General features: G+C 43.9%; 2 protein-coding genes across 12 annotated transcripts; both read left to right on the top strand.

Moving 5' to 3' along the window:
• The first annotated feature begins 229 nt into the window (after positions 1 to 229).
• PGAP4 (post-GPI attachment to proteins GalNAc transferase 4) lies at positions 230 to 11,915 on the top strand. 11 transcript variants are annotated; one of them, XM_085529850.1, is made up of 5 exons: positions 671 to 1,286; positions 2,342 to 2,468; positions 6,232 to 6,307; positions 6,891 to 6,987; positions 7,355 to 8,650. In XM_085529850.1, exon 5 carries the CDS (start codon positions 7,487 to 7,489, stop codon positions 8,198 to 8,200), a length of 714 nt encoding a protein of 237 aa, XP_085385976.1. In that variant the 5' UTR covers positions 671 to 1,286; positions 2,342 to 2,468; positions 6,232 to 6,307; positions 6,891 to 6,987; positions 7,355 to 7,486; the 3' UTR covers positions 8,201 to 8,650. The 11 variants fall into 11 exon arrangements, with proteins under 11 accessions (XP_032297059.2, XP_085385975.1, XP_085385974.1 ...); XM_085529848.1 differs by lacking the exons at positions 671 to 1,286; positions 6,232 to 6,307 and adding an exon at positions 313 to 417 and having other exon boundaries at positions 7,355 to 10,703; XM_085529849.1 differs by lacking the exons at positions 671 to 1,286; positions 2,342 to 2,468; positions 6,232 to 6,307 and adding an exon at positions 279 to 417 and having other exon boundaries at positions 7,355 to 10,703.
• Positions 11,916 to 16,881: 4,966 nt separating this feature from the next.
• On the top strand, positions 16,882 to 23,896 carry ALDOB (aldolase, fructose-bisphosphate B). The gene is made up of 9 exons (XM_015849821.3): positions 16,882 to 16,946; positions 20,459 to 20,580; positions 20,861 to 21,072; positions 21,307 to 21,361; positions 21,511 to 21,671; positions 21,872 to 21,955; positions 22,428 to 22,602; positions 22,745 to 22,944; positions 23,400 to 23,896. Exons 2-9 carry the CDS (start codon positions 20,469 to 20,471, stop codon positions 23,493 to 23,495), a joined length of 1,095 nt encoding a protein of 364 aa, XP_015705307.2. The 5' UTR covers positions 16,882 to 16,946; positions 20,459 to 20,468; the 3' UTR covers positions 23,496 to 23,896.
• Positions 23,897 to 24,428: the final 532 nt, after the last annotated feature.

Here is a 24,428-nt window from a genome sequence, read left to right as displayed (position 1 = left end):
ACCTGTTCCAACCATGAGCCCACCACGCTCATTAACCACGACCCTCAGTGCCACATCTCTACCATTCTTGAACAAGCAAAACGTCCTACAAATCTGGGCACAAAGAGAGGCAGTCTGTTCGAAAGACAACTTTCTCAATGGCACACCTCATCCAGCCGCGTTTAGGAGTAATTGGCAGATCGAAGGCTTAAGGCGGCACTGCGGGAAGGTGCGTGGGAGCGCAGGGAGCACGGCGGATCGGCGAGCTGCGCTGGGGCGGCCGCTGCCCCCACGCACTGCGGCCCCCGCCGGGCTGTGCGGGGCGGACCCTGCGCGGGGCGGGCACCGCGGCTTTAGCACAGGACACGGACGCGCGGTGCGGCCCGGTAGAAGCACGCGGGTAGCGCCCAGAGCCTGCGGAGAGCTGCACCGAGCCGGGTAACGCTTCGCTGCTCCTCGGGCACCGCTGGGGGAATCTCCATCCTCTCTCCGCCTCCCCTCTTGTTTTCCGCTCTTTGCCCTCTTTCGGATCGTTTAATCACGGCCCGGGAGGGAGGGAGCGCAGACAGAGGGGAAAGAAAAGAGGGATTTGGGTGAGCGCAGCGGGGCCGGACGGGAGGGGCGGCGCTGCCGCGGGGAGCGCACGGCGGCCGAGAGGGGGGACGGGGCGCGGCCGGGCCTTGGTTGGTGCTTCCCACGGGGAATGAGAATGGGGAAAACGGGAACCAGAAAAAAGAGGCAGCTTCCTTCCTGCTTGCCATCGGTGCCGCCCTCAGCCTGAGAGCGGGCGGGGGTGTGGGGTGGTGTTGGAAAGCTCCTGTCCGGCCCGCCCCGAGGGGACAGCGCTGCTACCCTGGGGCGCTCCCGAGGGGCGGGCAGCACCTGAGCAGTGCAGGGGGTGAAGGCACCGTCGTTAGTGTGGGGACGAACTGCAGCTGATGGTGCTGCTCAACGTGACGTGGTACCGGCTGAGAGACAGGTTCGTAGGCTCCTTGCTTTCACACGGCTGCTGAGCAAACCTCCTTGTGTGCAGTGATGGGCTGCCATTAGGACACGGCAGGTTAAGCAGGCGTGGGCAAGGGCACAAAGGCTGGTAGAGCTGCGCGTGTGAAATCTGCTGCTTTCAATAGTAGCCATACACCTGACTGTTTCTCAGCTCTGTCCCATTTTTTTTTCCCCCTGGAGTTTCTTGGTGTCCTCCGGAACCAGAACTCACACTCACTGCTCCTTTCAGTTGTGGGAGAGAAGGAAGAAACCTCCAAATCCCTTGTGGTACAGAGAGAAAGCTGTGTCATGGACACCAACAGGTAGCGCCTCAAGAGAAATGCTGCTTATCAGTATAGCCAAACAGTTCTGCTGTGGTCAGAATCAGAATATTGCAGCAGCCACCTGGTATAGTTCTGTGGTTTTATTGTTACATAGACATGTAACAGCATTCCAGAATTCCTAACAGGAAATGTGCAGCCTTAACAGCCAATGTCTTTTCTCATAAAAGCCATGTCCTGTTTCCCTATTGCTGTATTCTACTCTTTGCACTCTTAGTGAGCAGCAGCAGAGCTGCACTGCTCTCTGAGCATCCCTTGCCCTGCAGATCTTGTGTTCTCAGGGTGCTGACAAGCATACCCCATTTAGCAGCTGTTTTTTTTCTCAATATCTACCTTGAATAACTTGCCTGTGTGAGTTAGCAGTAGGATTAAACCATTAAATGCCATAATGACATCAAAATCAGACGGATCTGTTACATATCTGGGAAAAAATGGCCTCCCTCCTACCTTTCAGGAGGCTGAGGATCCATTATAGTGGAAGTCACCTCTTGCCATGTTTATTTCGGTGTCTTGCAATCAGCTCTTATTTTAACAGAGCACTGTAACACAAAGTGGTAAAATATAATTATCTGTAGCACCTGCAGTGAGTCAGAGTATTTGGCTTTGAGCTTCTGACAGCAGACAGCAAAAGGCAATAGCTGATGCCATTGTTAGCAGCAGCTTTGTCTAATGCCACTTACAGGGAAGCAAAATTTATTATAAAGCAGAAGTGAGCTCAAATAAAAATCCATTACCACTACTATTTTTGAGGGCTTCAGGCAGAAGACACACACCTGTTTTTATTCAGAACATAATCAAATTCTGATGCAACATTTGTGTGTGTGTGTTTACCTCAGGCGTAGAAAAAAAAAAGAAGTAGATTAAGAAAGATAAAATTCTAAATTCACATCAGCCTTTGCTGTCATCTTCTAAAAGATGGCTCTTAACAAAGCTGCTTGCCTTAAATCTCTGTGTGGAGCTATTATTTCACACAACTCTCTTCTCCAAGCTGCTTTGCACACCCACTTGATCTTAACACTGACATTTCTGCTTGATAGCAGTGGAGGAAAACATCACTTTCCTGTGGCTTCGCACAGCAGGGAGCAGCCAGCTGAAAGCCAGCAGGGGCTGAGGATGGTATCCTTTGGCTCTGTGTAGAAAAGGAGGAGAGAAGGGAGAGAGAAGGTAAGGAAATAACCGAAGTTGAAATACATTCAGTTTACAGCCTGTTTTAATACTGGCATGTTTGTACTTCATTAAGTCAAGGAGAAAGTGTCTTCCAGCTGCCGCATCCACATACTGTGCTTGGTAGTTCAGTAGATTTCAAACTGTGGTCCCTAAATTTCCAGGGATTTGTGAAGTATTTGTTAACTGTAGTGTGAGGAGAAGAAAACGTCTACCTACCAGAATGCATTCAAGATGGAATTGTACAGTTTCTGGGGTTTCCTAATGGGGTTATGAATAGCTGCCTCCTGAACAGGCTGTACAGGAAGGCAGTGGAGTCACCATCCCTACAGGTATCTGAGAACCCTGGTGATTTGGGTCTGGGGACCTGGGTTAGTGGGCATGTTTGTGATGGGGTGGTGGTTGGACTTGGTGATCTTAGAGGTCTTTTCCAGCTTTCATGATTCTACGATTGTATGATTCTTGTATATCTGTGTATTTTCATTCTTTTAGAAATGCTCAAATTCCAGCTAGTTTGTCAGGAAGAGTTGAGGAATGGCAGGTGAAAACAGCCTGTTGCTCCTACAGGAGTTAGGAGTAGCCTAACTCCTACTGTTATATGTAAATGTAATGGTCAGATGTGCAAGCAATTGCCTTCTACGTGACGCTGCTGTTTTCAATACAATTCTGAACACATTGCGGAAACATTATCTGGCATCTCACTTGCTCAAAATTGTCAGAAAACAGGAAAGGAATTGTTGTACTATGAATTGTAGATGAGAAAAGCCGGCCATCTGGTCCAACTATACTCATCATGGTGGAAACCTCACTGTACAGAGCAGAGAGCTGGCAGCGTGTGTGTATGAAACAGAAGGAAATCTCTGTGTCGCTTAACAACTTTGTGATGCTTGAATCAGCTTACCCCAGGCTCCAACAGGACTGTCTGCTAGGGCACTGCCACCACACAAAACTCTTGTCTTTACCAGAGGAAGTCAGTCTGGACAGACCTGGTCCTGAGGCTGCAGCTTGGCTGCACAAAGCCAATTTGGGGGGCAATGGTGCTTTTCTGCTCCAGGTTTAAACTTGGGGTGCTACTGCAGGAAGAAAGCAGAAGTCAAACATACAGATTGGTATGAACACATCTGCTGACACCACTGTGGCTCTTTGCTGTCACAACATGCCTTCCCAGGACTCTCTCCAAAAGCCCACCTATATTTCATGCAATGAAGACCCCCTGGCCTCTGTGCTTCCTTATGGACGAGGCAGTGGAGGATGGAGATGCCTCTCTTGAATCAGAAGTCCAGGAGCCTCCTAGAATCTCACAGTGATGACACGTGGGAGGCTTTGCTCCAGGAATACTTGCCCTCAGAACACCTCTCTGCAGAGGAGTTGGGAGCAGACAGAAAATCAGCTTTAAAGCCCTAGCACAGGTGACAGTATTTTGCATCCCAGAGAGGAACTTACGTGTTTTCCATTCTTCTTCAATGTATGCAGAGGTAACTTTATCCTAATCAGTGCAACTCAACCAAGTAATTGGAGGCTAATGAAGACAGAGATTTGGATTTGGATGCGGTCCCCAGAGGGAATCTGCACCAAGATCTAAGTAAAGAAAAAAGATGAATCTTGGTATTGTATCCACATGGCTTCCAAGCATGTCTAATGTCAATTGCTTAGTTCTACATAGAGCTGCAATAGAAATGGTCTCCACTGCTCGTGGTTAGGTGGCTACAAAGTAGTTATTATTGATGATTCATGCAGTTTCATTTTAAAACACTGTAAAATTCAACTCTGATTCATTCTTTTCACCTTAAACTTCACAGTCAGAAACAGTGCTTAAAAACTTAAAAGACAGCAGAATCTCCAAAATGGTGGAAAAACAGAAGCTTCATTAACAACAGCTTCTGAAAACAGAGTAACTTCAGTAAGGCCAGAACCATCCTTATAGCTTGAAAACAGCCCAGTGAGAATCTCTGCTCCCAAGTTCTGCTTGTAAGAACGAATTTTATCTCTCTGAAAGCCAGAGCTCCTGGTTCTCCGTGCTAACAGACAAAAAGTGGAGAGGTGGCCCATCTTTCCTAGGGTTCTCATAGAGTTTTTGGCTGGAAAAGACCCAGGGCTTGAGCTCCCATAGGGACGGGGACAGCGCGGTGCTGTGAGCGCGGAGACCCGCAGGGGGAGCTACGGCGCACGCCCGCAGCCGGAATTCGGCTGATAATGTGCGGGCTGCGGGGAAGCAGTGATTGCTGCAGTGAGGCTGTGTCCCAGCGTCGGCCTCTCCAGTGCTGTACCGAAGATGTGGTTCCCACTTCTCACTGGTCACTGCTTTGGTAAAGGTTATTAATTAATACTTCAACACATAACCTGGGACTTGCAGAGCTTGCTGTGGCCTCACTGCGCTTGCAGCTCAGAACTCCATCATAGCTAGATGCAGATGAAAGTCAGTTTCTTACTACCAAGGGACTAAACTACCTTCTAGTTCTTCCTATCAATTTGTATTTTCTTATTGTGTTCCTCACTTTGATGCTAGGAGAGTGATTCAGTCATAGCACCAGCACTGCTGCTCACATCACAAGGAGGCTCATAAGTACACCGCTGTGAGTTGTAGAATGATTACACATTTGTGTGTTCCCATTGGGTTTGTGACTGGTTCGCACAAAATGGGAAGAGGGAAAGCCCTGAGTCTTGGATGAAAGAATGTATTTGAATGTGAGATCCTTACATCTGATGAATCTCAGGTCTTCATACTGTGAACCTCGGTGGCTTCGATCTGGTGGTTGAAATGCAGCCATCACCTTTAATGCCTTTACAAGGTCACTGATGCAATAGTGTCTGTGAAACAAGGTTGTGCAATACGGAAAAAAATAATAAAAGAAAGCTATGGGAACAGAGTGCAGATTCTCATGCATCAATATGCCAGTTTGTTATCTCTATTTACACAAAATCTTTGAAATCTTGTATTTTTGTGAGTTGTTAGAATAGCACAACACTGGTGTCACAGGTCTACTACCCAAGGACTGTTTGAGCTGTCACAGCATGAAGGATCCGTTCCCTAACAAAGATCTGGAGTAACTCTCATATATTTTCCATTAATCTCAGTAAAAGACCCTTTATATAAGACTATCAGGCTGCAATCAGGCAATAGGAAGCAGTTCTTATAATAGTAAAGGTAGGAAATCTGTGAAAGAGTAATGAAGACTGTTCTGAAATAGTCCCACCTTTAGACCCTGCTCACTGTTCCCTGAGTTACTTCTACGTGTCTCTTCTGAGACTCAGAATGAAACACCGTGGCACTGGTTGCTTCCCATCCACACAGCACTGCTCAGGATGCTTCAGGCAACAGTGCAGAGAGGAAAAAAGTTCTGGGAGAAACATTCTGTGGATAGAATTTAGTGAGTGCAGGAGGTTAAAATGGGAGAAATTCTCCACTGATTGAGTCAGATGGAGGACATGAATAGTTCAGTTCACAAGGACAGGGAATAGCAAGTACAAAGGAAAGTCAAACAGTGAGTTGTAAAGGGAAATTGCTGGCATGAGAGAATTTACATAAATGGCCCACAAGCCCTAGTTCGGTGTAAGCTACCAGGAGACTGGTGTTCATAGCAGCCCAGAGAAGCAGAACAGGAAAGCTGGATATGGAAAAATCTCATTTCTGTGAAGGTGAGTGCTTGCTTAGAGTGTGTGTGTACATGTGTATAAAATTAAAGGCATAACCTCTTACATTATGAAGATGAGAAAACGACTCAATTGTATCTTGCTAATCCTGCTGCTGCCGTGTATTTCACAGGGTCTGGAGAGAAGGAGACATCTCACAGGGAGACACATTGCACCTGGTGTACACACGCCTCTAGTGAAGTGAATTGGTGTGTTTGCTATCTCACTTCACACCCTCTGGAGTAAAGTATAAACACATGCAGGCTTTTGGAAGTGTATAAGCGACAGAAGGGAAGCATGTGTCACTCCACAGAGGTAGAAGTTTGTCTTTCAAATATGTGCTAGGCAACGATACCAGAGATCTGGCTTTGGTTCTTGGCCACGATCCAGATATTATGTCACTGTGACCAAATAGCTGCATCTCTGCTATTAACAGAAATTTCTGTGTTTTTGACAGAAAAAAAAAAAGATAAAAAAAAAAAAAAGATGTATTTCTCAACACTTCTGCACCCATGTTGCTTGTTTGTTTTGCATTTCAAGTAGAGTAACAAACACAGTGAAATCCTAGCTAACTCAGATCAGAGATCCTATGTGGTGAAAAGGCATTAGTGGCATTCTGCTCATCTTCCGTCTTGGTCCTGTGATAGTGATGTCTCCACTGCAATGGACCCCTCAGCAGCCTTCTCTTTCGGCTCACTTGGTGCCTACTCTAAGCTTTCCATTTCCTCATATCATGGTTTTCCCATTCTGATAGTTCCTGTTTCATTAACCACCATTCTTTTTCCTCACCAGGTGTGGACCAACTTTGGCAGCCACCAGTGCAATGGTATCTTGAGATCCAGAGAAGATGCAGTGGAAGTGAAGGAGGGAGGGCACTGGGTGCCCTGAGGTAGGAGTGCCCTCTTGCAGCAGCTATGTTACACTATGGCTGGCAGCTCTATGGGAGGTGGTGCCGCTGGTCCAGTCCTTTCATCCACCTTCTCACTCTGACTGTGGTGACATTTGGTGTGCTGGCTCCTCTGATTTGCCACCGACTCCTCTACTCTTATTTTTATTTGCGGCGCTGGCACCTGAATCCCATGAGCCAGGAGTTCCTGAGGCAGAACCAGCTGGAGGGTCAGGCAGCCCTCCATTATTTTGAGAAGCTGCAGATATCAAATATCTCCAAGGACTCCGACAGTGAAACCTTTCGGCCCTTGCTGCTGGTCACCATTATCACTGTGCAGAGGCGGGATGATTTCCACTATGTCTTGCAGGTGGCGTCCCGTTTCCACCACCTCCTCCAGCAATGTGGGACAAATTGCCAGAGCCACCGTGTCCTTGTCTGTAACGTGGAGCCTGACCCCAGTCGTCATCAGGATGTCAAGCTGCTGAGCAGCTTTTTTCCTATGGTCAGTCGTGACAAAACCGGGGAGGACCCTGATCCCAGAGTGAACCACTTTGAGAAGGAGAAGCAGGACTATGTCTTCTGCCTTGAGCAGTCGCTCTTAGCATATAACCCAGAATATGTCCTGGTAGTGGAAGATGATGCTGTGCCAGAGGAAGAGATATTCCCTGTCCTGCAGCATCTCTTCTTAGCCCGATTCTCCAAGCAGTACCTCAGAGATGCACTCTACTTCAAACTTTACCATCCTGAGAGGCTTCAGCAGTACGTCAATCCAGAGCCCATGCGAATCCTCGAGTGGCTGGGTTTGGGAATGTTTCTGGGGCCTGTGCTGAACTGTGTGTACTCCTGGGCAGCTGGACGCCCGAGCCTGAACTGGCCCATCATCTTGTTCTTTGCTGCCTACAGCATGGCACTCTCAGAGCTGGTGGGACGGCATTACTTGCTGGAGTTGCGCCGGTTGGCCCCTGTGCTGTATAATGTTGTGCCGGTCACAGAGTGCTGCACACCTGCCATGCTGTTCTCTGCTCCTTCTGCCCATCGTGCCTTAGGTTACTTGAAGGGGCTGCAGTGTCGCCAGGGTTTTGCTAAGGACATTGCCCTCTACTCACTGCTGCGCGCAAAGGGGGAGAATGCCTACGTGGTGGAACCCAACCTGGTCCGGCACGTGGGAATGTATTCCAGCCTTCGGCTAAACGACAACCCGAAACTGCTGTGATGTCTTCATGCCTTTCTACACACAAAGACCTGAAAACCTTGTCACTGAGCTGAGACACTGCAATCTCAAATGCTGAACACCATGCCAAACATCCACTGCCAACAAGTGCACAGAAAACAACTCTTGAAAAAGAAGTTTCTCAAGAAATGAAGCTTATGTACACGCAGACCCTAATATATATTTTGAACTAATCACCATACAGCATGTATGGCTTGGGCTACTTGATCTTAGTGGTCTTTCCAACCTTAATGATTCTGTCATGCTATGTGAGAGGGAAGCGGAGGCTTTCAGGTTATGGTGTGGGTCATTTACTCTCCTTCATCGTGATCAATGAGAAGCTCTCACACCATTATGAACAGCTGTACTGCCAACTCTCCTTTGCATTCATTACAGAGTTCTCAGCATAGGGAAGCAGCAATGCTGGACAAAGTTGAATGTGTCTAATTTAAGCTAGTGAGAAGAAAGAGCTCTTATTTGCCCATCCTCATGAAGGTCTGACATCTGTCCTTTCCATTTCAAAGCTGTGGTTCTGGGCACATCTTTCAAAAGCAGCTTGGATATAATGAGAACTTTCCCTGAAAAATTATATAGGTTCTGCAATTTTTACTAAGAATTTCAGTGTTTCTTACTGTCTCTCCTTACAGATCCTGTCTGTACCTATACCCTTTCCTGTCCTTTTCCTCAGAGCAGATGCCATTGGAAACTTGTCTCTGCTGCTTTGTTAAAGGTCGGCTCAGAAGGTTGGAATGGGAAAGCGGAATAACAGCCACTGGTGTTACACAGCCACACCACAAATGCACAGATGTATTTCCAGAAATGGAACAAGAATTACTACTATGTTGGCGAGTATCACCACTAGCTGTAGAGGATCCAGGTTGTTAAGAGCCTTTATCAGCTGCTGATTGGACTTAGACATTCAACAGGAATTTACCTTGACTTCCTATCAGCACAGAAGCAAAGGGAAGATTATATCAGGTGCTGCCAGTGTGGGATCCTTATTTCATTTTGGAACTGTAATTGACAGCTCTGTCAAAGTGGTCCACTCACTGCTCCTGGCAGCAAGCAAAGTGGCCATAAGAAACAGAGCTAGCTGCTCATACAACGAAGCAACACATCAAAGTGCCACTCCTCTGCTGACCCATTAACTTAACCTGCTCTGTTTGTCAGGCATTTGGGATAGGTACTTTGTACTTTAGCAGTGAGCACAGTTAAATATAAAACCATGGGGATAACAGAGATATCATATGAAATCAGGACTGTCACCAAAATGTAACTGAAAAAAGCCCTTCCAGACTTGAGTGGGCTTTGAATCAAATTCACTTTTAGGTGGAACCTGATTGAGCTATACTTGTAACCAGTTTCCTAACTTCAGAATTAACCAAGCACAGGATTTTCATTGAGCTTTGTTCGGGGAGGTTTGTTTGTTTCTTTACTCTTGCCAAAGGAAGAACTCTACTTTGAATTTTATTTTTCTCAGTCTCTACCAGGTGACTTAAGCCTTTAGCTTTTAATAAGTCTGGATGTAGGTGGGAAAGGCATAAAAATCTTGAGAGGTGAATCATCTGCAGGCCTCCAGCTGTGTGTCCATAGCGGGTACTGAACACTCAGTACACGTGCTCCACACAGGTTAGCCAGTTAGAAATGGCTTCACAGCCTGGGGCAGTGCGTGCTCAAACTGATGAACTTTGCTCGCTTAGTAGATCAGCTAGGACACTTTGATATCTTCCTTGCAAATCAGATGTGAATAAAGCTTGCTTGTGGATTCCATGTCATTCCAAAGGCCAAACATCTCTTCTGCCAGAAGACACAGAAAAGATTGCACAGGCAGAACTCTTAAGTTCATTCTTAGCTGCTGAAAATCCCAAAGATATCACAATGGTCACACAGAACCACCAGTGGCAGGTGGGCAAGCCTATACTTGGGCTTTATGATAACAAGGTAAGATGGCAGGATGTGAGCGTCACTTTCTATTAATTCCACTAAGTGCCTGCACCTGCAAGTACAACTTGTTTCTTACGCTTCTTCAGCTTTGAATGTGTCAGTGTGGTATGCTTTCTCTTCACTCTTTTTTTTTTTTTTTTTTCAACTTTAACCTGTACAAATCCAGAACAACACCCCATTATTTTCATGATTTTCCACTCATTCTTGCAAAGCAAATCTCACTGTAAAGTGCAATTTGGATACTAGGAAGATTTTTTTCTCCAAACAAATGGTCAGGTGCTGGAACAAGCAGCCAAGAGAGCTGTTCAAGTCACTGACCATGGAGGTGCTCAAGAAACATTTAGGTGCTGTACTGAGGGACATGGTTTAGTGGGAAGTATCGGTGATAAGTTGATGAATCTTGGAGGTCTTTTCCAGCCTTTGTGATTCTATGATTCTGTGATTCTATAATAAGTGGGATAGAGAAAGAAAAACTGAAAGGAGGAAAACGATTTAAGAAACCTTAGATAAGATTGCAATCAGCTATATGGAGTCAATAAATATTTTGATGCGGGCAATTATATATCAGTTTGTCTCCATGTTATTTTCCTTTTGTTTTGCCTTGTATTACAGTCTGTTGTTACAGTAGTCAGTAATTTCACTAAGCTTCATATTTGAGAACGTGAACTTCAAGCATCCCACTAAAACTAGAAAGCCATTTACAGAGCAAAACAGCCAAGAGAGTTTGGCTGGGAGAATCATTTGCAAACAGCGTTTGGAGGGGCAACAACTCCAACCTGTCAGTGAAAGAGTTCCTGATAAGCCACTTAAGTGCCCAGTTCACCTTTACAGTGGAGGTGGTTCTTTCACTGAGCCAGCTGGGAGCTATTCCTGAGTTATTTGGGTACTTAGTACCCATCACGATGTTGTGACATCACAGACAAGCATATCTTCTGTGCTTTGGAATGCTGAAAATGACTACATGCTGTAAAAGAAATGACAATTTGGAGAACCATGTTTCGCCTTTGGAGGGGAATAAAAAAAAGAGGGGAGGTTACTGTTAATTCCAAATTCCTACAGGATTTCATTACACAGTTTGGGCTACAAGAGCATTTTCAAACACCAAAGTCATTTACTTCTCTTCTGCATCAGGAGAGTGGGTCTGAGTTGTCATATCTCAGGCTATGTAAGATCAAGCATCATCTCCTTGAAACACAGCCTTGAGGTTGTTCTGACTCACATTCAAAAAATCAGACCAACCATTTCTGAAATAATATGGGTTTTGTTGAATGTTGCTTCTGGACTATTTTTCAACTCAGCACTGGAGGATTCCTGCTTCATGGGACAGACAGCAGGACTCAAAATTCAGGGAAAATTATTCAATTAAACAAAAAACTACCTCTGTTTCCAAAGCATTTCCAACATTAGCACATAAGCACGATTCCTGGCAGACAACAAAGCATAAAATGATAGGACTGTATTAGAATAGAAACCCAAGAGGTTTTTATAACCACAGCAGATATCAATATCGTAGTGAGAAAGTACCACATTTGAAGAGAGAAGGACTTTTCTCTCAGTTGTGATGAGCTCCAAATGGCCAGCAAGGCTATTTTGACAGTAATTTGTCTTGACATAAGGTGCTTCTGTTAAAATATAGGGTTATTTTATTTTATTTTATTTTATTTTATTTTATTTTATTTTATTTTATTTTATTTTATTTTATTTTATTCTGAAGATATGTACGAGCAAACTTTCTAAAAAAAAAAAAATTAAATAAACAGCATTTGTATCAAAACTGTTGTGTCTTTTGTCTTTATGTCACTGTTAGCTTTTCTGACTGGCAGATTCATCTCTTTCATTACTAAATTTGACTAAAGAATGATATTCCTCTTATCACCTTTTGCTTCTGCATGGACTTATTACTTGCCATTGACTCCTTGGATAGTACAGGTTTAAAAAGGGCCTCAGAAGATCTCAACACCAGCTTTATAGATGTTAAATCCAAATTCTCCAGATGCTAGAGTCCAACATACAATTCTGAATAATCTTTAGTATATCTGCCAATCATGCGTATAGAATTATGCATCTGTTGGCTGTGCTTCTCCATGCATCTCAGTTGGTAGGATACCTTCACTTCCCCACACTACCTTCTGCCCTGACAGATCGTGCTTTGAGATAATCCTCCTGACTGGCCAGTTTGTATGTACTCCTACAGGCAAAGAGACAGCAAAACCAGACCATGTCCAAGACTTTGCCACATTCCCAGCTGCATAACTACTCCCAGTTTAAACTGTTGATGAAGAAAAATAATGTTGTATTATCCTGCACTGTTGGTGACTCTTTGGCTAAGCGTGAATTCTTCAGTGTCTATTTGCTTTTTCACTTTCTGCCATAGCATGCAATGTTCTTCCTGAACTATAGAAGCCATAATTACAATGGTATTTTCAGCAAACAAGACCACTTCAGACATCTGCTGTAGTTTGTATTTTGCAAACTGAATGCTAACATTAGCATGCAGTACCTAAATGTGCTTTTTTTGCAACTGTGTTGCTTAGATAAAGTGGTAATTAACAGATAAGTGTTCCATTCTAGCAGAAAGTTATTTACTCAACTTTCTTTTTAAAAGCAAAATGTCAGCAGAAAGGCACAGAAACCAGTGTCATTACTGCATTTATCTTCATGCCCTGTACAACAGAAGCAGAAGACCTGTAACGGGTATTTTGTGCAGCCCATAAATGTCACCTCTGTCAGCCTGATTTGAAGTTGTAGCCCCATTTGCTATCCTCGGCACAGAAATGACTGTGAACGTTCGGGTTTTGGTAACAGCCTAGATATGCACTTGCCTATATTTCACTCTGAGCCATGATGTTTGTTGCAGCTCAGCTTTAAGCCAGAAGACGTAAGAACAAACAGGCCCTCCTGGCCTGAATGAGGTCCCGCACCATCCCTGCCCAGCACCCTCCACATACAACGTGCCTGCAAACACAGATGAGTTCTGTAGAACTGGGAATACAGGTGATTTATCTCAGCAGGGTTAATGGACAGGCTCTCTGCAGTGGGGCTAGGAGTGTAGGTGAATGAGGAAAACAAATCACTTAATAAACAATACCTCTGATTAGATAGGGATGAACAAGCTGGACTTTGAGACAGTTAGGTAAGACTGCAGAGTACAGAAAACAGGAAACATCCAGCACGAGGCAGAGAGGTGAGGAGGAGGCAGACTCCACTCAGCTCATCTGTTCTGATTAGACTTTAACCTCATCACGCAAGCAGCACTCTCCCGGGGCAATCAGAGGCAGGTGTTTTTCATGTGGATGCATATTCTACTCAGATGTTCTTCTAAGTTTCAGCAGTTTTTTCCACCTCATTTCAAACCCTTTCACAGGTCTGACCACGTACACAAGTTTTGATAAAATTCAGACTATGTCATTTCCTAAAGTGCAGAGGGAAGCTTTAAGTTAGTTTTGTTTTTGACCCTTTGCTTGATGGGTGGTTATGTAATCTCTGAAACTTCTTCATCCTGCATATTATTCACGTGTACTACTGTTTTTCTTTTGCCTGTCTTCACATTTGCTCATTTTCATTTTAAAGGTAAACTAAATGCAGGCAAAAAATCAATATCAGAATGATACTGCTAGACGAACAGAAAAACACAATCACTAACTATAAGAATTGTAAGCAATTCTAACTTTTTTTTTTACCTGATGTATTTAAGCCAGGCTTTCCACACATTTTGAAGTATTTCATCCAGCAACAGTCTTCACTCAAAACATCAGTGCAGAACTGACAGAGCCTTTGAAAGCAAGGGTAATAGAAGCATATTACAAGGACAGCTATTAAACTGACTTAGGCTGTAAAAATCCACTACTTGCAAATGATATGTTTGGTGCTGTTAAAAGCAAAAGCACAAAATAAAACACAGATAATAGCCTAAGCCTCCTATTAAGAAAGGTCTTTAAAAACTTACTTAATACACAGAATACCTCTGTCAACTTTTATATGGTAACTTCAGGTTGAAGAGTCAACATTGTCAAAATATTCAAGCCATTCAAATACAAAGTTCACTTTTGCTATGCCACATTAATGAGAAACATCACAGAGTATCCCAAGTTGGAAGGAACCTATAAGGATCATTGAATTCAACTCCAGACTCCACATGGGACCACACAGGTCTTTCAGCTGCACTGTGCATACTTTGAAGTCAGCTTCCCACCACCACAAATCCAGTCTCTTTTGAAGCAGTTGTAGCCCTCTACCAAGGATGTTCATACAGACATCTTGCTAGCCACAGCCCCATAGCTGCATTATGTTACTTTGTAAAAGGCTTAAAGTAACAAACACACACACAAAAAAAATAAAAAATAAAATCCAAAACAAGTCAGGTGACTGGAAAGCTATGAGAGATGACAATACTGAAAGTTCAAGCACCAGCTGGGTGAAACAGGTTTATAATTCAGCTGATGCACTGATTTTGCTGCAGAAAAGTTTGTGTGGGTAATGATATCTTTTAGTTTCTGTGTTTACACTGCATTCCCCTCACCGTGCAAGCTTATTCCTCTTACCTTCTGTGGAGACACAATACCACTATAACTTCAGAGGTGTAAGTATCCCTAAACAATGACTATAGAGCTCTTTTCCAGTAAGCCAGTTTTTGATATTACTTCACTTATAATTTCTGTGGATCATGGTCTGCAGCACAGTTCTGCATGTTAATAGCACTAAACCCTACAGTGACATTATCTGGAGTGACTGCCCATTCCACATGAGATGGCTGCAATTCCTAAATTAAGTGAGGAACTCAGCCATGAGATTTCCGCACTTCCTTTGCTCAGAATCTCTGCTAGGACTTGTAGTGTTATGACACTAGTGCTATCTGGGCTGAATTTTGGCTTAGAAGGAATGGAAACCACACAGCAGCTACTACCCATATGGAAAAACTGCACATGTAAATCTGAAAGAAAAAAGGGTGGAAAGGGGCTACTGTATTATCTACAGTGCTGTTAAAATATCAGACAATTTTTATCAGGAAGACTCCTCCAGCTTTTCTGAAATAGTTACTCAGTTCACATCATAGACAACACAGGGAAATAAATGCTTCCATGTTTTTTCCTGTCTATGGCAGCTTCTAAACAAACCAGGGAATGATAAGAACCAGACTTGGATTTTTGCTGTGACTCTGAAGAAGACTATAACTATAACATCTTCTTGGTCCCAACTGAGTTTTAGATTTTTATTATTTTTTTTTTTTATTTTTTTTTCCAACAGAAATACTTTTAATCCATAAGAGAAGCTTCAGTGTTTGTCCTTCAGAAATCTTAATATGTATTTGGGTTCCCTATCTTGCTAGGGTGGGAGAAATGGCACATAAAGCATAAAGCAGGGAAAGCTTTCCTGTCAATATAATGTGCCAGAGCATTCTTCAACAACAACCACAACAAAGAATTGATCAGGGAGGAGAAAGTTAAATAAAACAAAACAGCACAGGCATGAAACCCTCAGTTAGACCTTAATTCATCTTTCTCAGAGACTTCTCTGCTGGCTGTCATGAAACCCTAGCAGCATATTCATGTTTAAATGTCCCACAGGCACAGACGTTGGCATGCAGCTCTAGGACAGACAGGCTCAGGGAGCAAGAGACTTAATGAAGACAGTGCTGCTCAGTGGGAGTGGAAATCATTCATCTCACTGTGTCCCTGTGAAGGCTAAAGGTGTCACCACGTGAGCAGAACAAATGGAGAAACTACGTCATTCTTCAGGCAAACACTGGGGTTTTGGAGTAAAGACATACTAATGTCCAAGGTCACAGAATATACTGTTGCTGAGAGTATGATGTTTGCCAAACAGCCTCACACTGTACTCTCATCCATGGATATGGACCTGCAAGATGAAGAAAGCAACGACAACAAAATCAGGTCTATGTCTGGATTTGGTAAACAGCCATGGTTTGGTTTGATATTAAATGGAATGCTGACACATCATATATGGTATGCTAGTGTTTTCCACAGAAAAGTCTTGCTAAACAACTGAGAAGTCTGCATGTTATTGCAGTGCAGGGAAAAGATATTTCAGTGGTTTCTTCATGGAGACTTGCAGTTCTGCCTCTCCCAGTGGGCATATCACTCCTGATTACCATTATCCCCACTCTTACAGCGTGAAAGACAATCAGAACTTCTGGTTTCTTTAATTCTGGCACCATAACACTTTACCACTCCACATACAAATTAGGAGGAGAAGCATGTTTCCACGCTATATTTTCAATTGAAGACCAGTATAATGCCTAGGAAGCCTCAGGAATAGAAGTAACTTATACTTATACCAGTGAAGGGTCTGCCTCAAGGCTTTACATTTTGGTTTCTAATCTTCTTGTCTGCACATTGTATTTTGCTGAGTATAAGCTTTCTGAAGATCTAGACTTACATTGAAAATTACACCCCAGATCCCTGTAAAAACTTTCTATGCTTTCTCATGTAATTATTCACATGCATGTTTTAGGAGGAGGAGGAATAATCTGAAATAACTGCAAAAGTCTCAGCTTTACAGCATCATAAATTGCATTATGTATATGGGGGAGGGGAAGTGGGTGGAAAAGCAGGGACAGCAAATAGGTCCAATGATCGTGGGTGGTTGCTGTCTAGCAGCCAATCAACTATCCTCGGCAAGGACATCTGCCCAACCAGCCCAGAGAGGAGGGAGAAAAAAGGAGTGTGTGGGGAGGGAAAAAAACTGCCAAGAATTTTATAAAAGTTGGAGTCTGGAAGGACTGGGTCTCTTTGTCCACAGCAACTTCACCAGCAGCTTGGAGCAGGGAGACGCTGTCCAGCAGCAAGTAAGTGTAGCTACGTGTTCCTAAACTGTATAGGTGGCACCTGCATCAGCAGCTGTGAGTCAATGTGTTTATCTGAACAAGGCTTTGGGGCAGGGAGGGGGGTTCAGGGTTTGTTTTTGTTTCTACTTTCTAGGGAAAAAACTTGCAAGAAGTGAGCACTCAGTCATGCTGCTGTGATCTCCCACTGTGACCCACTGGCTGCTAGCACTAGCTTTCTAGTTTAGTTTAGCTATTTGATTCTCCTGGAGTAAGTGATCTCTTAATACAGGGAACTAGAGGAAGAATATACCAGCATTGCTTTATAATACTTCATTTCTTATGTGTTTATTTCTGCACGTGTAGTACATGAATTGTTGTTTTGTAAGGAGAAAGAAGGATGACTGGAGAATGCAGCTGGTCCTGACAAATGCCTGTGCTGACAGAAGTGTAATCATCTGTGCTCACTGTCAGCACTGCTGAGAGGATTCTTTGGTAGGGGGATATAAGGTACTGTGCAGTGCAGAAAACCGGTCAAAAGAGAACAGAGACTTGGGAATGCTATCTTTATACTCCTGCAACAGGCTGTAACTTTTCTAATTGTGAGCAGCCAGCTTCAAGAGACTGTTTGTCAACAAACTGATCCTTACTGAGTCTCTCAGCCACCCTATGTGCACAGCACCTGAAACTACTTAGCTTATCTGAAACCTTGTCCCTGCTTCCCCCACCCCTGTTGCCATCACAAAATTTGATTTCTCAACTAAGTCTGAAGCAGATTTTTACCTCCTCTGACTACAGCCCAGCCCTGAGGGAGAACTTTCACCTAAGGATCATGCTTACTTCCAAGATAAAAGTATTTCCTGACACCTCACCCACCTTGAGTGCCCCAAGAGTGTATTAAAATCTGCATTCCTACCACAAACATGGAGAGAGCAACATCTTGTTTTTCCCTAACAAATCCTTTATTGTACATACAGGAGACACAGCTTTTCCTGTAGCTTCCATAACCAAGTAATCCCACAGAGTCACAGGGTAGTTCTGGCTGGAAGGGACATGGAGAGGTCTGAATGTAGCCTATTGTCCTGCTTGGATCAGGCTGCTCATGGCTTTGTTCAGGCAGGTCTTTGCAGCTTCTAAGGATGAAGACAGCCAACTTGCTCCACTGCTCAACTGTCCCAGTAGTGAGAAAATTCTTTATATCCATTCTGAATCTCTCTAGTTTCAGTTTATGTCTGTTGTCTCACTCTCCTGCCACACACAGCTGTGAGGAACCTGGCTCTGTCTGCAGATCACCTCTCAAGATCCCAGGGGCTGCTGAGAGGTTCACCTGTGCTCCATGCAGAGGAGGCCATGTAGCCTTCTCATCAGGGAAGGGCTCCAGCCAAACACTCTTGGTGGAACCCACAGAACTCACTCCAGTTTGCTGACATTTTTTCTGTACTGCAGGTGCATGCAGTACCCTGGCATGGTGTAATGCGTTCTGAGCAGAGGGGGGATAATCCCTGTCCTCCTGTGGCTCTCCTGGCCATAGCCCTGCTTGCACATGCTGTGTCTTGTTGCTGGCCCCTGCTCAGCTCACCACCTGACAGGCACAGTCTCCTAAGAGCTGTTCTTCAGCCTCACTGACCCCAGTGGAACCACTGCCAGGACACAGCTGGCTATTTGTCCTGGATGAACTCCACAGTGTTCCTTCTGGTCTCCTCCCATTCCCCGTTCAGGCTGGACTGAGTGGTCACCCTGCAACAGAGCATGTCAGCCAGTCCTGCCAGATGAGTGTTTTCAACTGTCCAGATAAGAATGTGCTCTGTCAGCAAGGCCTACTCAACCATTCAGACCTACCAGTTTGACAAGTGGCCAAGTAATCACTGGCCAACAGATTTACCAACTATAAAGAGAATATTAAGTGCATGACACATTTTAGGCCTGACCCTCCAATGCATACAGCAAAGAGGAGTAAATCTAGTCAACACCATGCCCAAATGTGGCACACTAAATTTTTGAAGACACTTTGCTATCAATACTATGTTTTTATCTATATATGCAGCTTTTGCTTCTTCAAATCTTGTCATGTGCACTCTTCTGAAACAGAATCTCTTATGTGCACAGTGCAATGACATGCACATGTGCTTTGTATTGCAAACTGACAAGAATGGTTGCTGGAGGACTATGTTTACAAGTAACTGAGAGGCCAAAGCCACACACATTGGACACAAAGCATATTTTGAGTTTGACCCAGCATGTTTGGAAGCAATTTTATAAAAATAGGCAAAGAAGACACCAAGAAAATAAAAACAACATACAGATGCTCACCTGATCTTTAGCCATCTGCCAACCAGGATCCTGGTGAGATTTGCTGTGAGACTGGAAGATGCCAGTTACTGCAGGTAGCTGGAAATAAAAGAAATTGAAAACATGTTAATGATTCTAAGATGACCCGAAGTGGAATCTGTTTTCTCTTTCTGCTGTTTGGCTTGCCTCTGCCCTTTGTTTCTCCCTATTAATACTAACAGAATGCAGTGTTTGCTTGTGTGATATCCATAAATACATGCAAGCCCTACATTATGGTGGCTGGGGAAAACTTGAGACTTAATCTGATGTCTTTCTGTTCATTCCTGCCTTGTGGAACTATGCTTTACTGTTTCAGTCTTTCAGAGTACACATTTGGGCCAGTATTAGCCACTGAAACCTCATACTCCTGTATTTCAGCAATTTCCTTTGCTGGCTGTTCTTGAGTGATAAATGCCTTTTTCCTATCTTCATGCAAGCACAGGGAACAGGCAAGATATGAGACATAAGTTGTTGCTTAGTGCATTACTAGAGAGAACCCATAATGGTGTTACTAGAGTGATGGTTTTGTATCTCAACGAGCTAGATTAAAGATTACTTGGATACATCTGCTTACATCTGCACACTACAAGCTGCAAATCCAAAATCCTTTTACTGGTTTAGCAATTCATTAATTCAGCCTTGGAGTACCTGCAGTTTGCAAGCTCCTTTTTACAGAGGCTGTAAGCAAATTGAGTTGTTCCTCACCAAGCTGCATAGCAATTCACTGTTTTTAATCAAGTGCTTCTTTGATGTTGTTTTTATTGATTTATCTCATGGATGTACCATGTCCTGGTAGACTGCTGGTCCTCTAGCTATAGAAGATGATGGCAGAGGAGAAGAGAGTCTCCATCTCAGACTCACAGACACACACATATAAAGAAGACCTTTTTGGGGGGGAGGTGGGGAGGGGCAGGAAGGCACTAACCTTTCTTTAGTCTCCAAGCAAATCTGTACAAAATACACAGTCATTCACACCTTCTAATTGACAAGGGTATGTTTAGATATGGCTCCTGCTCTTCCCTTGTTCTGATTTTGCCAGACATACAAGAACTGACACTGCATTTCTAGACGTATGTCTACAACAACACAGGCTGAACAAGCACAAAGAAGCCTCCAATAGGCATACTCAAGGCTGGTGACTGAATTGGACTGTTTGTTTGGTCTCTCCTCGTCTTATAATTGCCCTTTTTTCCCCCAAAAAAACACAGATAAGTCACCATGACCCACCAATTCCCAGCACTGTCTCCAGAGCAGAAGAAGGCTCTTTCAGACATTGCTCAGAGGATTGTGGCTTCAGGAAAAGGGATCTTAGCTGCAGATGAATCAGTTGGTGAGTTCTCAATAACAATCAATTTGCAATACCCAAGACTTTTCTCTTAATTTTGTTCCATCTTTAAGTGTTTTTTATTTATTCCACTGAAATAAAAAACTGTTAACTGAGCAGGGATAACAGCCACCCAGAGCTGCATCTAAAGTAGCAGAAGATTACAAACTGTTGAGAAGGAAAGCTTTACACTATAGCCGAAGTTGTATTTACCGCATATGATGACCAGGAGGGTAGCAAAGCAAAGCTTGATACATCTCTGTCTGCCCTGTGGCAACTTTGTTAGGTACCATGGGAAACAGGCTGCAGAGGATCAATGTGGAGAACACAGAGGAGAATCGTCGTGCTTTTCGAGAAATTCTCTTCTCTTCTGATGCTTCCATCAGCAAAAGCATTGGAGGAGTGATCCTTTTCCATGAGACTCTCTATCAGAAAGACAGCAGTGGAAAGCCATTTCCAGCTATCATCAAAGAAAAAGGGATTGTGGTGGGAATAAAGGTGAGTTATATCCTTCCACAGCAACATAACTCGTGAGCCATTCCCTACAGCCAAATCCATATTACTCTTTATATCCAATTCAATTCTGTTCTTCCCCTTTACTTCACCCCTTCCCTCCCTTACACCAGTAGTGTGTTCAGCCCCATATTTTACTCACAGTCAACGTGCAGAGATAGATGAACTCTGGTCACTTCTGTCATTTTGTAACCCTTTCTACTTTTGCTGTCTCTTCAGCTGGATGCAGGCACTGCACCTCTGGCAGGAACAAATGGAGAAACCACCATCCAAGGTAAGGTGAGATCTAAGAAGCCTCAGTTGTGAGGGATACAGTGAAAGCTAAAGTGTGACTCAACTGGAGATGCAGCCACAGCTGGTGTCATGGCACATTTCAGAGCTGTATCCTATTCTCTCAATGAAGGTCTATTCTTTCATCTGCAGGACTTGACAAACTGTCTGAGCGTTGTGCCCAGTACAAGAAAGATGGTGCTGACTTTGGCAAGTGGCGTGCAGTACTGAAGATTAGTAGCACAACACCCTCTCAACTTGCCATCCAAGAGAATGCCAACACCTTGGCACGTTATGCCAGCATCTGCCAGCAGGTATCTACCCTCTAACTCATTCCTTGCTGTTCCCTGTGATAACAGATAAAATATCTTGAAAAGAAGATCTCTGTGAGGGTTTTGGAAAAGATGAATATGAAGGGCAGTACAGCAAGAAGAAACACCACCACACATAGTATAAACAGCAAGTAGGTTCTTTTTTCTTCCACACTTACAAAGACTTGTTTTTCCTTCTTTAGAATGGGTTGGTGCCCATTGTGGAGCCAGAAGTCTTACCTGATGGTGACCATGATCTCCAACGCTGTCAGTATGTCACAGAAAAGGTAGGAGATTCCTTATTCTCTCCTCGTCCTCACAAATCACTAGTTAATCTTATGCAGAGTTTGTGTTGCTCTCAAGGATTTTTAAACATTAAGTTCCTTCAAAACTACACCACATAATTTCAGCCAAACAGTTAGTGAAAAACAAATTTGCAAGTAGAATCCATAATTTTGGATTTCTATTCAAACTCTCAATATAAACATTCTTGACCCTAGAAAGATGCATTGCAGATAAAGACCTTTATTCAGTGCCTCGGTTGCAGGGACAGCCCTTGCCAAAATGAAAAGTGGTATTCTGGTATTAGAAAAGTTTTCCAGGGCTCTCTAAGGCTGCACCTCCTGCAATAAATTCTAAGAGAAAGCGAAATGTGATTTGATCTTCTCGCACTCCTAAGGAATAAGTTGTCTTTCCACAGCAGGTTGAGATAAAGTTCTAAGTACCGGTTTGTATTCAATCCTCCTTTTCAATCCTTAGGTTCTGGCTGCTGTCTACAAGGCCTTGAACGACCACCATGTCTACCTGGAAGGAACACTGCTGAAACCCAACATGGTGACAGCTGGGCATTCCTGCCCCAAGAAGTACACCCCTCAGGATGTGGCTGCAGCAACTGTCACTACTCTCCTCCGTACTGTTCCTGCTGCTGTTCCTGGTGATTCTTGATTCATTCCTATACAACTTCTCAGTTTTGCTAGTCTTGCTCCTACATCTGATATGCTGACTTCTCTGTCACAGTCAGTAACTGTGGCAGCTGGAGCAACCTATTTCTAAGTCTTGAGACCTCTGTCTTTCAGGAATCTGCTTCCTGTCTGGAGGTCAAAGTGAAGAAGAGGCTTCTCTCAACCTGAATGCCATGAATCAGTCCCCTCTGCCTAAGCCTTGGAAACTGACCTTCTCATATGGGAGAGCTCTGCAAGCCTCTGCCCTGGCGGCATGGCTTGGCAAATCAGAGAACAAGAAGGCTGCACAGGAAGCTTTCTGCAAGCGGGCGCAGGTATGAGACCTTCCCCTTGATGCAGAGAGGAGCTGCTCACTGTAGAGGAAGATACATTGCCACAGCGCATAGGTTCCTCTTATCCCTGTTCTTCCCAGTGTTCCATTTGCACCAAAGTTGTTACTCTGGTTGGTGTTACAGAAGCCTAATGCAAAAAGAAGCGGAGCTTGTTACTAGAGGCAACAGGATGATTTGGTTTTGTAAAGTGGATTTACAAGTACTTTGTATCAGTCTGAAAAAATTGCTCCCCTTTCTGCATAACAATGTGACCCCCAGAGAGATGTACCTGGGGACTGCCCTGGCAGTGCCACAGAGCTAAGCTAGCTCATAAATGTCATTGGTGAATTCAGAAGTTGACTTCCTTTCCCCTATTCATGCCCTTTGTTCGTTCCTACTATCTTTCTATAGCTCTTTCTCACACTGTGCTAATGAGTTTGCCTCCTTTTCTATTTCAGATTAATAGTTTGGCTTGCAGAGGACAGTATGTCACATCTGGGAAGACTGACACAGCTGCCACGCAGTCTCTTTTCACTGCCAGCTACACCTATTGAAAGCACAGGAATCTGCATTTGTCTTGTTCTTCTCTGCAAGGCGAAAGATGCTGAGAAATGATAGAAAAAGAAAGAAACCTAATTTCCCTTTCCCTGAACAAAACTGGAAATGGATTACTTTACTTTCCTACCTTGGCTTCCACAATTTACAAAGGGGATATTCTTTTTTTTTTTTTTTTTTCACTTACACTTTCAAGAAACATAATTATTTCAATGTAAGAAACAACTAACACTGAATCACAAATACACTCTCCCTCTGGTTTAAACTTAATTCCCAGAGTAGTAGTAGTTCCCCAGCAACTCAGATAGATACCCCCATTACCACATTTTGCAGTCAAATCCTGAATTATAAAACCTATCTGTATCTTTAATCGTGTGAATAAAACAATAATTAAAATCCATTATATCTCACTTTTGTTTGGTATGTTGACATGTACTTGATAGTGATGTTAAGCTTTCTTAAAGCACAGTTGCACAGCTGTTATGAAAAACAAAGAAGCTGAATGTTGGGGGGGAAAGAGGGGAAAAAAAGCATTTGCTATACATGGTAGAAACAACAGAACTAAAGTAAACAACAGAACTAAAGTAAACAAAAGAATGTTTGCCAGGCAACACACTGCACGGGTCACCTGATAAGACTTGGGGGCAGTCCACCGACCTGTGAAGACTATGCAAGTCTGAAGATGCTTGTTCACAGAATCACAGAATGACCCGGGTTGGAAGGGACCACAAGGATCATGTAGTTCCAACACCCCTGCCTAGCAGTGTTCCTTCTCAGAAAGCTCATTCCTTCAGCTGGAAGTGGGGGGCAGACCCCTACCTTCAGGCTCACCTAGCTGGTCATGGAGATGAGGTCCCACAGGACACAGGTTGTGTAGTAACAACTTGGTGCTCTGCTTAGCACAGCTAGTGCCTACTGCTCTTGCAGCCAGA

This window comes from Coturnix japonica, chromosome Z, assembly GCF_054131305.1.
Source record: "Coturnix japonica strain WE chromosome Z, WE-NBRP24, whole genome shotgun sequence".
In the NCBI taxonomy this organism is placed as follows: Eukaryota; Metazoa; Chordata; class Aves; order Galliformes; family Phasianidae; genus Coturnix; species Coturnix japonica.
The sequence above is the reverse complement of the archived record's forward strand: the minus strand, read 5'-3'. Positions and strand labels throughout refer to the sequence as shown.